Source organism: Sinocyclocheilus grahami, unplaced genomic scaffold, assembly GCF_001515645.1.
Source record: "Sinocyclocheilus grahami isolate Dianchi unplaced genomic scaffold, SAMN03320097.WGS_v1.1 scaffold890.1, whole genome shotgun sequence".
Lineage (NCBI taxonomy): Eukaryota > Metazoa > Chordata > Actinopteri > Cypriniformes > Cyprinidae > Sinocyclocheilus > Sinocyclocheilus grahami.
The window spans coordinates 461,347-475,473 of NW_015506069.1; the positions used below are offsets into that span (position 1 = coordinate 461,347).

At 35.1% G+C, this 14,127-nt stretch overlaps 1 protein-coding gene across 3 annotated transcripts in view; it reads left to right on the top strand.

Moving 5' to 3' along the window:
* Positions 1-570: 570 nt before the first annotated feature.
* The window catches only part of LOC107563815 (cAMP-responsive element modulator-like), a 20,172-nt gene continuing 6,615 nt past the window's right edge, over positions 571-14,127 (top strand). The window contains exons 1-6 of one of the 3 annotated variants that reach the window (XM_016248781.1): positions 571-684; positions 2,567-2,636; positions 3,873-3,989; positions 5,546-5,631; positions 6,113-6,261; positions 6,498-6,686. In XM_016248781.1, coding sequence (XP_016104267.1) covers positions 2,577-2,636; positions 3,873-3,989; positions 5,546-5,631; positions 6,113-6,261; positions 6,498-6,686 — 601 coding nt within the window. In that variant the 5' untranslated portion in view covers positions 571-684; positions 2,567-2,576. Of the gene's footprint in view, positions 685-2,566; positions 2,671-3,872; positions 3,990-5,545; positions 5,632-6,112; positions 6,262-6,497; positions 6,687-14,127 lie in introns of those variants that run through there. The other 2 variants (XM_016248783.1, XM_016248782.1) reach the window with 2 other exon arrangements.

Sequence of the window (14,127 nt, forward strand, 5' to 3'; positions counted from 1 at the left end):
CTATCTGTCTGTCTGTCTGTCTGTCTGTCTGTCTGTCTGTCTGTCTGTCTGTCTGTCTATCTATCTATCTGTCTGTCTGTCTGTCTGTCTGTCTATCTATCTATCTATTATCTGTCTGTCTGTCTGTCTGTCTATCTATCTATCTATCTATCTATCTACACATTGTATTACATTTGTGACAACTGAGAAACAATTATATTCTTCTATCGCAAGATGGCGCTATATTATCAAACTTCTGTATTTATATTTGATTTACATTTAAGCTTCTTTTTAATAAATGGCAGATGATTTTATTATTTATTTTTTAGAGTATAAAGTTGTTTCTATGAATCTTTGTGGTAAGTCTGATAAGTCTGAAACGATTTGTTTACAATTAAGTTCGATTAACTAGTATCATGAAATTGAAGCCTCAAAGGCATTAATGCATTACGGAAGTCAAGTCTCTGATCAAATTGACCGTTTAGGGCATTTGGTGAGTGACAGCGGCCCCTCGGCTCCGCCCACTCTGTGATTGTGTGTGTGTGTGTGTGTGTGTGTGTGTGTGTGTGTGTGTTGTTGGGGCCCCCGGCTGCAAAGTCCACATTTCCCAGACGCATCATCAGAGCTGACGTGGGCTCTACGTGTGCAGCGAGTCGGGCTTCCTCTGCACCCGTAACGAGTGACGAGACGCTACGTAAAAGTCGGGTAAGTTATTGCTGGCATGTCGATCTGCCGCCAGAGAGGATCTGGAGATGAGCGCAGGAAGACGAACATGTAGCTGCTGTTAAATTAGTTTCTCAATATAACATGTGCAGCGAGGCGAAGCTGTCTAGGACGCGGTTCCTGGTGTAACCAGCGCTAAACTACTGTTGACAAGAAAATAAACCTGCGAATAACGAAAAGCGCGCAGATTTCATACTCTGAGCGTTTACATTAATAATCTGATTTACTCTGAAATATAATCTGAGTCACAAAGCAAAAAGGTCAAGTTAAATGTAGAGCTGGAGATATTAAAACTTCATTGAGGTTGTGGAGAATGACGCAGCTTGGTGTAGGACTATGCAAATAAATACAGTAGAACATAACACTTTGTTGCGAGTTGCTTTACCACTGTTCTGTATTTATTTGTAAACCCATGAATGTTGCAGTAATGCATGTAATATCCTCGTGCCACCGTTTGCTGTTACATAAGCGCGAGCTGTTCAAAGTTTGCGCGCGTTTGTTCTGTCAATCCAGCGAGGAAACAGAAGTTAAGCGAACACCCTTAACTCAACACTAGATGGAATAATCTCCGCATACTAAAGCAATGGAGTAAAACATGTTTCCTCATAAATTGTATGAGTCTGCTTATCTCGACTAACTGAGAAGTTTGCGCTCTGGAATCGTTTAGACAGAATGAGGAAGTGCACGCGGCCGTTATGCTCGCTCAGTGTTTTTTGTTTTCAGTTCATTTTTAATCATAAACCACCAGAATTATAATAGATATTAAGTTAACTTATCAAGTTATTTTGATAGGTTCTCTTACCTACTCAAACCCAAATAGTAAACGTTATTAAAGCTTTGATCCTCTGTTTTACCATAAATTTGTCATGCATTGTTCATTTTTCATAAGATTAGGAAAAGCTGATATTTCATCTAATAACATGAGCTGAGGGTAAAACGTCCATTTTACACTGTCAGCAGATGAAAAACCCCACTGTGCAAAACAAGCAGCTGCTTCACATGTTTCACAAATGCATGAACATTTCAACACGAACACTCACAAATGTAGAATAGTTTTTTTTGTTCATCACATTTTGAACTACTAGCCTGGCAAACATTGGGTTAAAATGATGGATGCAGTAGGCCGTTTAAAATCTCGTGACGTACAGTAGTGTTGGGTCGTTCGTTTTGAACGAATCTTTAATGTGACTCGGGAAGAACGAGTCGTCTCGGGGAGTGATTCGTTCAGTCGCGCATGCGCAACATCCTGTAGGTTCTGTACTGGAATTAGTCAAGTAGTCTAGTTTTTTTTGTTCATCACATTTTGAACTACTAGCCTGGCAAACATTGGGTTAAAATGATGGATGCAGTCGGCCGTTTAAAATCTCGTGACGTACAGTAGTGTTGGGTCGTTCGTTTTGAACGAATCTTTAATGTGACTCGGGAAGAACGAGTCGTCTCGGGGAGTGATTCGTTCAGTCGCGCATGCGCAACATCCTGTAGGTTCTGTACTGGAATTAGTCAAGTAGTTCACCTGGTTCGAGTCTTCGGGTTTTTCCGAGTCGTTCGTTCATCACGTGACAGCCCCATAAGCCCAAACCCGAAGACTCGTCAGATAAGAGGTGAGGCGAGCTAATCATAGACTGAAGACCCAGTTTGGTATTGTTTGTAGTGTGACCAACGTTTGCGTAAGTAGTAGACATATTAGGGAAGTAACACGTAACATTTTAATTATATTTTGCTAAAATGAACGAAATGACTCGGAAAAAGATTCGTTCATTTTGCTGAACGAGACTCAAAGGTCCGAGTCGGTAAAATGATCCGAACATCCCATCACTAATCTACAGAGCGCTGACTGTGCATTTCCTCTCTGCTCTGCTGCTAGGCCGATCGCCATGGAAACGGCAACCGTCGCGCAACAGGAAGCCAGTGCAACTGAGAAAGTAACAAGTGAGGTACAGTAAGACTCTGACTCACTCACACACACAGGTACAAGCCTTACACAGATATGACACCTGTTGCACAAATCACGCCACACTGAAACACAAATGCACTGATGTTTGAATAAACTCAGGAAAATGTTTCAAAATCTTATTTACAGACACTATTACAAATTCCAGTGCTTAGCAAAAAAAAGTGTGGAGATACCATGGTGATGCTTGGTTTCAATTATTGCCATGAGATGGTTTGATAATTGCATTCATATACCATAGGATTGATGTGGATCTTCAGGTTACTTAACATGGTAATGCATGGTAAATACCATAACATGGTAATAACATAGTATTACCATAAAAACATAGTATGATACTCTGTCCAAAACACATGGTAATTGATGTGTGGTTTCAGACTGCAATATTTACAGATGAAATGTTAAAAAGAGTTTTTAAACCAAACTGTGCAAAATGTGATTTAGTTTTTCATGTCAAAGGATGTTGTTAAACAATAAGTTTTATTTTAGTATTATTTTTATACCATTAAAGTATTAATTAATCATTTGAATTCGTTTTTATTTTTATGTTTAATAATAATTTATATTTAATAGTAATGATGCTGTTTATATTATTTTAGTTTGAATTATAGTCATTTTTTATGTGCTTTTGCTATTTTTATATTTTGATTTTGCTTTAATTTATTTTTATTGCAGTTTTAGTCATTTTAGGACTTCTACTTAAATGTATCTTATTTAAGTTGCCAACAGTGTTACTTTAGTATCATTCAAATATACTAATATAGTTTTTATTTTTTTAATCATTTGTGCTTTAGTTAAAACAAGTAATTGTTTTGTTTTATTGTCATTTTTAGTCATTTTTATTTTTATATATATATTTATGTTGTTTATTTTTTTAATACATTTTTTTAATTACTATAGTATCTCAAGGTAAACTTGTTGTCAAGTTAGAATGTTTCCTTGGCAATGAACTGAAATAAAATTATTTTAGCGTTTATTTTTTTTCAAGAATTTGTTTTTTTTAACCATTTTAATTTTAATTTAATTTTTCATTAACTATAACAATTCTGGTTGCCAAGGCAAGATTTATAACGTTTGTTTACATTGAAGTTTTTCATCTAATATTTATGTTTTATTTTATGTCAGCTTTATTTCAATTCATTTTGAAAATTAATTTTGAATAGATTTAGTTAACAATAAGAACACTGGGCTAAAGAGTGTTTGTCTCTGTCTCTCTCAGATGAATGAGGGTGTGTCTGTGGTGTCATTACCTGATGGACAGACACTGCAGGTGCATGGAGTCATTCAGACCACACAGCCCTCTGTTATCCAGTCACCTCAGATACAAACTGTTCAGGTACACACGTGCAGGGTTTTTTAATATATATTTAATACATTTTTACAGGATGTCTAAATATAAACCTTAGTAAAAGTTACCATTTATAAAGTCCACTCTTATAAAACTGAAATGTGTGCTGATCTGTGAACCATTGAAGCACAAATCCTGTTATTCATTTACCTGTTCCTTCACCTGGAGAGACTGACCAATCACAGCCGTTAGAGTTATAGCCAATCACAGGGCACGTTTACTCATCCCGGAATCAATGGGATGAATGAGAAGCAGATTGACACAGTAACAAGAAGAGTGAGAGTAGCTGTACGGCGCAGTAATGAGATTTGAGTAATGTGAGAGTTAATGCATCTGATCTGGTCGGTCATACGCACACACACACACACACACACACACACACACACAGCCCACGTCAGACAAAACAAATCTGCTCAGGAGGAGATAGAAGACTCATGGTCACTGGCACAATTGTCATGTAATTGTGTAATCAGTTTTTTTTTATGTATACAGTGGTTTTTAAAGGGATAGTACACCCAAAAATTCAAGTTATATCAATATTTAAGCACCCTCATGTCGTTTCAAACTTGTATGACTTTTTTGTCATCAATACCTCACAAAATATATATTTTAAAAGAATGTCCTGTATAGAATATCCTTTGTTTTCGAAGAATATCCTGTACAGTGAAAACTTTGCAGAAATAGCTATTCACTGATAATTTTCCCCTCCACAAATGCTTTTTAAATCTTTTAAAGGCTCATTTGGCATTAAAGGAACACTCCACTATTTTTGAAAATTGGCTCATTTTCCAACTCCCCTAGAGTTAAACAGTTGAGTTTTACCGTTTTCGAATCCATTCAGCCGATCTCCGGGTCTGGCAGTAGCACTTTTAGCTTAGCTTAGCATAGATCATTGAATCTGATTAGACCGTTAGCATCTCGCTCAAAAATGACCAAAGAGTTCAAACTTGACTCTTCTGTAGTCACATCGTGTACTAAGACAGACGAAAAATGAAAAGTTGCGATTTTCTAGGCCGATATGGCTAGGAACTATACTCTCATTCATCAATCATCAAGGAATAATCAAGGAACTTTGCTGCCGCAGCATGGGTGCAGCAGGCACAATGATATTACGCAGCGCCTTAAAATAGTCCCCAGCTAGGTAACTTCCAATATGCCTATTTTCAGGCGCTGCATAATATCATTACCAATATCATCATTGGTACGGCTGCAAAGTTCCTTGATTATTACGCTGAAATGAGAGTATAGTTCCTAGCCATATTGGCCTAGAAAATCGCAACTTTTCATTTTCCGTCGGTCTTAGTACACGATGTAACTATAGAAGAGTCAAGTTTTAAATAGGAAAAATATTGAAACTCTGGTCATTTTTTAGCAAGATGCTAACGGTCTAATCAGATTCAATGATCTATGCTAAGATCTATGCTTATTCGAAAACGGTAAAACTCAACTGTTTAACTCTAGGGGAGTTGGAAAATGAGTCTATTTTCAAAAATAGTGGAGTGTTCCTTTAAGACATGCATATATGTGGGTTTGGATGTTTTCAGGTAGCTGTTGATACTGGTAGATCGGGTACAACACCATCAGATCCTCAGAAGAGAAGAGAGATTCTGTCCAGACGACCATCTTACAGGTGAGATCAATTCTTGAGCAACATTTTTAGCATTATTTATGAACAACTTTAGTATTTATTAGTGTTTTGAATGACCTTTTATTTAGTTTTCAGGTCTCATTTTAATTTGATGTTTTTTTGTATTATTTCTAAATATTTTTATTTTAGTAATTTTAGTAACTTATTTCATCTAGCTGCCTTGACAACATTTCTAAAATTTGTTTAAATTTTTAAAGTTATATTTATATTTTATTTCATTTTAGCTTTGTTTTACTTATTGAAAATGGTAAGTTTTATTAGTTTTAGTTAACATGACCTCATGACCTGACATCATTCAACAAAACACTCCAAGCCCATTAATACCCAGAAACCCACACCAACGGCACACATAATATTTTTGTATGAATTTCCTGAAATTTAGTGACAGATTCTGATATTTTAAGTCAGATAAGGTTAATGTAAATAAAAAGGTTAATGTTTTTATTTACATATGTATTCTCAGGAAGATTCTTAATGAGTTGTCATCAGATGTGCCTGCTGTGCCTAAGATCGAGGAAGAGGAGCGAGTGGATGAAGAAGCCCCAGTCACCTCCAGTTTTGCTACAGTGACGGTACCATCGTCAATCTACCAGACCAGCTCAGGGCAATACAGTACGTCTGAGCTCATTACTCACAAACTATTATGTCTATACGCGGCATGAAGTTAAGTATGAACTCAAGTAATTACCCTTAAAATGAAGGGTTTTGTTGTTCACTGGCCCATTCTTACGAATGAGCAATACATTACATAGATATTGCACAAATGTTTCCCAACCCTTTATCATGTGTTATAACAGGTGTTTGCGCAGATTCAAGACTAACTGTCTCATTGTTTTGTGTCTGTGCAGTTGCAATCACTCAGGGTGGAGCGATACAGCTGGTCGGCCCCGGAGGAGAGGCCCTGCAGGGTGTTCAGGCTCTGACTCTTCCCAGCCCTGCCACACCGCAGCCTGGGGCCACTATCCTGCAGTACGGTGCCCAGCCTGGAGACCCCGGCCAACAGCTACTGCTCACCGCCGAACAGGTGCTCGTTCAGGGTAAGACACTTTTCTAGTAGAAAATCCTTCTTCTGTTTCTGAAGTCAGGCAGGAAAAGGTTAAATGTATTTTTCAGTATTTATAAACGCTGTTTTTTACAGATGTAGAAACACAAAAACAAATGTGGTTATGAGCTGTGTTTGCTGACACTGGGCTCTGCTCATAAAAGGACACTGAACCCACATTGCATTGTGGGAAACTTGTTAGACTTGTGTTTCTATGTGCTGTAGTTCCAGACTTTGCAGGAACTGAGAAAAAACTGGTTAAATTAGTTGTGATGTGATGTTGACAAACTAGAGTTGAAAATCTTCAGCATGTCAGCTGACTCACTATTGACAGGAAAGTCCATTTTGAATGGTAGCTTTGAATAAATACCCTTAATAACTATAATAATAAATGTACTACAATACCCTGGGCCTGGTACATTTAATATGAAGACTGTGCACTGAACAATGCAAAATCATTGACTTAATATTTGCTGCTGTTATCCAGTAGAATATCTGAACATCCTTGATATATTAAAATTAGTTTTCAGCAAGTATTTAAGATATTTTTTATTATTTTAGATGTGTCTTACCCTATGGGCAAACTGTTTAAATCTAAAATAAAAATGCAAAATTTAGGTAAGAAATAGTTTTTATATAAATATAAATATAGTACTTTGTAGTACCTAATTTATATAATATTTAATAACAATGTTTAAGTATATAAGTATAAATTTATATTATATTTTATATTTATAAATTAATAACATGTAATAATATGTGTCATATTTTATGGATGTTTACATTATTTTACTGCAAACAAACAATATACTTATGAAAACCATCTTTTTTTTTTCAGTAAATAGAGAATTCTATTTCCCAGGGTGTATGGTCTAATGTTTGTTTGTGTGTGTGTGTTTGTGAAGTTTGAATTAAAGTAACTAATAATGAATGGTTAAAACTGTAATGTTAATAAAGGGATGGAATAGTTAAAGTACGGCAGCACTGAGCAGAACAGATAGACAATTGTAAATGATTTCAGACCTGTTAAAACAGATATTATTTAGAGATATATTTGGAGTTATTTATCTATGTAAGCAGTGTGATAGGACGACTTATGTATGAGTGTGTGTGTGTGTACCATTTCAGATGCCTGTGTTAGTGTTATGAGGTGAAATGAGCACAGTATCCTTTTGTTTGTGCTGAAATGCTTTTGCGTCATCATGATCTAAAAATACATCACACTCAACAACTTCTCTTCTCTTCTCTTCTCTTCTCTTCTCTTCTCTTCTCTTCTCTTCTCTTCTCTTCTATCAGTTTTAATTTTCCTCAGGTCATGAATTTAAGCTGGATGCTTAATTACAAGCAAGTGTCCTCTTACACACACACACACACACACACACACACAGAGACGGGTGTGCGGAGGGCATTCTCCAGGGACAGTGTGTTATTTCCCTGTGAGACTGCTGTGATGTCATAGTGATGTCAATGCCCTTAATAGTAATCTGACTGAGAGAGAGAGAGAGAGAGAGAGAGAGAGGGTTAAAGGCAAAACACTAAGTGTCACAACTCAAACTAAGATAGTCAGAAAGAGTGTATGAGGGAGAAACTCACTCAGTGAACCAGCTGAAAGGAAGAGAGGGCTTTTAGAGGAAATACTGAAGATAGCGCTCAAAACACAATCACAACTGGATTACTACAGCATAGAGATGGCAGTGACTGGGGAAGAGACGGAGTCAGGTGAGAGAGAGAGAGAGTGTGTGTTTGTATTTTATAAGGGAAAAGCCAGTGTGATGCTAATGTATTACATTCTAATGCATTCCTGAAGTTGTGTATTTTTTCATTTGGTAAATGAGCTAGTAACAGAAAAAAAAGGAGGATTACTTTCTATTGTTTTTATTTTTAAGTAAATATGGGACATTTAATTTGGTTGATTTTTAGTTGCTTTTTAATCACTTTTTTGTTTTAAATCATTTTAAATTTGAAATCATTCTGTGGTGTTTTTTTCCATATATTGAATGCAATCTCTCGGTTAATATTCATATAATAATATGAATTTAATATAATAATAATGTAATTACAATATTAAGTATAATTATAAATATAGTTATTATTATAAACATTATAAAATAACGCAACAGTAATTATAAAATGCTATTTATTTTTTAAATGGAATATAGGCTGCAGAAAATGTCAACAATCTCAAAATATTTAATTTAGTTAATATAATAATAGACTATAATAAAAAAATATAATAGCAAATATCACTATTAATATGTGTTTATTGCAGTATTTAATTCCTGCAATGCTGATAAAAAGCAAAAATACGTTTTATCATGTGTAAATGTTTGTAAACATTCTGAGAAAATCAGTTCAAAGATTTTGGTTCTTTCCTTTTATGTGGTTCAAACTTTCTTCTCAGTCATAAACACACTCATTGACATTTTGTGTTTTACGAAATCAGGTTGCAAAATTTGCCTGTCTATTCACACACATGAATCATTGAGAGAGAGAGGGACAAAAGCAACGAGAGAATGAGGGGGAGGGAGGGAGGGAGGGAGGGGCTTTCTGTTTGACGTCAGTCTGTTTCCTGGAAGCCGGCCGAAGCCGAGACGGAGGGAGAGAGCAGGAGTCGGGCGGGGGTCTGGGCAACGACGCACGCAGTGACGTCAGCATTTTGTCACATTGTCTGATAACAGACGCATATACACACACACACACACATACACATACATACACGTTAAGTCAAAGCATATCCAGTTTGTTGAAGGATGTTTACTGCTGGGAACATTGTCTGATAGCAGCTTTAAAACTGTTTGTACTGCACCAGTACTTCAATTCGCTTTTTCAATGTTGCATTAGGTTTTTTTAATGTTGTGTGTGTGAATGGCTGTGAAGTCTTTTATATAACTGCTTGTTGTTATTGTTTTGGATTTATTGCATAAATTAATGAGTCCAATTAGCTTTTTAAAGCCTGGTCACAATAGAAGTCACAGCTGATTGGTTAGATTCAGTGTTATGTGTCTTTTTATTGGTCAGATGAAATATACCTGGGGCAAGTTCAAGCTCAAACCGGTGTGCACCGTTTTGCTACGGTTTCCGTTTTGAATGACATGTTTCCTGGAAACGGTGTGCAACGGGGTTTGAGATGCGTTTTCTCTTGTTTGGTGGGTGTGTCAAACATGTCAGCCCAATCAGCAGCAACATGTATATAAACCACACGGTATTAAAGAGACAGCTCGCACAGTGTAATTAACATCCAAATAAATTCACAAGAGAAACTTGTTAGACTTGTGTTTCTATGTGCTGTAGTTCCAGACTTTGCAGGAACTGAGAAAAAACTGGTTAAATTAGTTGTGATGTGATGTTGACAAACTAGAGTTGAAAATCTTCAGCATGTCAGCTGACTCACTATTGACAGGAAAGTCCATTTTGAATGGTAGCTTTGAATAAATACCCTTAATAACTATAATAATAAATGTACTACAATACCCTGGGCCTGGTACATTTAATATGAAGACTGTGCACTGAACAATGCAAAATCATTGACTTAATATTTGCTGCTGTTATCCAGTAGAATATCTGAACATCCTTGATATATTAAAATTAGTTTTCAGCAAGTATTTAAGATATTTTTTATTATTTTAGATGTGTCTTACCCTATGGGCAAACTGTTTAAATCTAAAATAAAAATGCAAAATTTAGGTAAGAAATAGTTTTTATATAAATATAAATATAGTACTTTGTAGTACCTAATTTATATAATATTTAATAACAATGTTTAAGTATATAAGTATAAATTTATATTATATTTTATATTTATAAATTAATAACATGTAATAATATGTGTCATATTTTATGGATGTTTACATTATTTTACTGCAAACAAACAATATACTTATGAAAACCATCTTTTTTTTTTCAGTAAATAGAGAATTCTATTTCCCAGGGTGTATGGTCTAATGTTTGTTTGTGTGTGTGTGTTTGTGAAGTTTGAATTAAAGTAACTAATAATGAATGGTTAAAACTGTAATGTTAATAAAGGGATGGAATAGTTAAAGTACGGCAGCACTGAGCAGAACAGATAGACAATTGTAAATGATTTCAGACCTGTTAAAACAGATATTATTTAGAGATATATTTGGAGTTATTTATCTATGTAAGCAGTGTGATAGGACGACTTATGTATGAGTGTGTGTGTGTGTACCATTTCAGATGCCTGTGTTAGTGTTATGAGGTGAAATGAGCACAGTATCCTTTTGTTTGTGCTGAAATGCTTTTGCGTCATCATGATCTAAAAATACATCACACTCAACAACTTCTCTTCTCTTCTCTTCTCTTCTCTTCTCTTCTCTTCTCTTCTCTTCTCTTCTCTTCTATCAGTTTTAATTTTCCTCAGGTCATGAATTTAAGCTGGATGCTTAATTACAAGCAAGTGTCCTCTTACACACACACACACACACACACACACACAGAGACGGGTGTGCGGAGGGCATTCTCCAGGGACAGTGTGTTATTTCCCTGTGAGACTGCTGTGATGTCATAGTGATGTCAATGCCCTTAATAGTAATCTGACTGAGAGAGAGAGAGAGAGAGAGAGAGAGAGAGAGAGGGGTAAAGGCAAAACACTAAGTGTCACAACTCAAACTAAGATAGTCAGAAAGAGTGTATGAGGGAGAAACTCACTCAGTGAACCAGCTGAAAGGAAGAGAGGGCTTTTAGAGGAAATACTGAAGATAGCGCTCAAAACACAATCACAACTGGATTACTACAGCATAGAGATGGCAGTGACTGGGGAAGAGACGGAGTCAGGTGAGAGAGAGAGAGAGTGTGTGTTTGTATTTTATAAGGGAAAAGCCAGTGTGATGCTAATGTATTACATTCTAATGCATTCCTGAAGTTGTGTATTTTTTCATTTGGTAAATGAGCTAGTAACAGAAAAAAAAGGAGGATTACTTTCTATTGTTTTTATTTTTAAGTAAATATGGGACATTTAATTTGGTTGATTTTTAGTTGCTTTTTAATCACTTTTTTGTTTTAAATCATTTTAAATTTGAAATCATTCTGTGGTGTTTTTTTCCATATATTGAATGCAATCTCTCGGTTAATATTCATATAATAATATGAATTTAATATAATAATAATGTAATTACAATATTAAGTATAATTATAAATATAGTTATTATTATAAACATTATAAAATAACGCAACAGTAATTATAAAATGCTATTTATTTTTTAAATGGAATATAGGCTGCAGAAAATGTCAACAATCTCAAAATATTTAATTTAGTTAATATAATAATAGACTATAATAAAAAAATATAATAGCAAATATCACTATTAATATGTGTTTATTGCAGTATTTAAATTTTTATGCTGATAAAAAGCAAAAATACGTTTTATCATGTGTAAATGTTTGTAAACATTCTGAGAAAATCAGTTCAAAGATTTTGGTTCTTTCCTTTTATGTGGTTCAAACTTTCTTCTCAGTCATAAACACACTCATTGACATTTTGTGTTTTACGAAATCAGGTTGCAAAATTTGCCTGTCTATTCACACACATGAATCATTGAGAGAGAGAGGGACAAAAGCAACGAGAGAATGAGGGGGAGGGAGGGAGGGAGGGAGGGGCTTTCTGTTTGACGTCAGTCTGTTTCCTGGAAGCCGGCCGAAGCCGAGACGGAGGGAGAGAGCAGGAGTCGGGCGGGGGTCTGGGCAACGACGCACGCAGTGACGTCAGCATTTTGTCACATTGTCTGATAACAGACGCATATACACACACACACACATACACATACATACACGTTAAGTCAAAGCATATCCAGTTTGTTGAAGGATGTTTACTGCTGGGAACATTGTCTGATAGCAGCTTTAAAACTGTTTGTACTGCACCAGTACTTCAATTCGCTTTTTCAATGTTGCATTAGGTGTTTTTAATGTTGTGTGTGTGAATGGCTGTGAAGTCTGTTATATAACTGCTTGTTGTTATTGTTTTGGATTTATTGCATAAATTAATGAGTCCAATTAGCTTTTTAAAGCCTGGTCACAATAGAAGTCACAGCTGATTGGTTAGATTCAGTGTTATGTGTCTTTTTATTGGTCAGATGAAATATACCTGGGGCAAGTTCAAGCTCAAACCGGTGTGCACCTCTTTTATTCTGGAAGGCAAGGGCAATGACTGTAACATCGAGCATAATTTGCAGTATAAAATATTTCATCAGGCTCCGAAAATTCTTCAAAAATAACACAAAGAATGGCCTTCTCAGCTGCCATAGTTGCAACTCTTGCGTCATCAGAACAGGGTTCAACACACCACCGTTTTAGTTTAAAAAACGTTTTGCACTTTTTGTTGGGGCTGAACGCAGCCCTGGTCAATGGATAATTTTCAGTAAGTGTCCCAAGTCTTTCTTCATTAGTTAATATGCTATTTACTCGAAAATAACAACTTACTTTATGGACTCCCATATATATGGAAATATTTATTTTTATTCTAATTATTGTCAATATTAACAATGATAAATCATACACTTATTTATTTATTTATTTTCTCAGCTGCCATAGTTGCAACTCTTGCGTCATCAGAACAGTGTTCAACACACCACCGTTTTAGTTTAAAAAACGTTTTGCACTTTTTGTTGGGGCTGAACGCAGCCCTGGTCAATGGATAATTTTCAGTAAGTGTCCCAAGTCTTTCTTCATTAGTTAATATGCTATTTACTCGAAAATAACAACTTACTTTATGGACTCCCATATATATGGAAATATTTATTTTTATTCTAATTATTGTCAATATTAACAATGATAAATCATACACTTATTTATTTATTTATTTTGGTGTCTTAGCTCAATATTTTTATTCTAATTATTATCAATAATAATGATAAATCATACACTTGTTTATTTTTATTTTGTGTTTTAGATCAAGAATATATAACCACTGATACATATATATTTCTTTTATGAGTTTTAGGATACAAATTAATCCTCTTGCAGATTTAAGTAATTCTAGAACTGCAAAAATAATGATAATTATTATTATTATTATATTCAGTTTTCTCAAGATAGCAGCTCTGTTTGCTTCCATAGTTTAAAAAACATTTTGCACTTTTTGTCGGGGCTGAATGCAGCCCTGGTCAATGGATAATTTTCAGTAAGTGTCCCAAGTATTTCTTCATTAGTTAATATGCTATTTACTCGAAAATAACAACTTACTTTATGGACTCCCATATACAGTGGGTACGGAAAGTATTCAGACCCCCTTAAATTTTTCACTCTTTGTTATATTGCAGCCATTTGCTAAAATCATTTAAGTTGATTTTAAAATTTTAAAAGCTAAACATTTTTTTCCTCATTAATGTACACACAGCACCCCATATTGACAGAAAAACACAGAATTGTTGACATTTTTGCAGATTTATTAAAAAAGAAAAACTGAAATATCACATGGTCCTAAG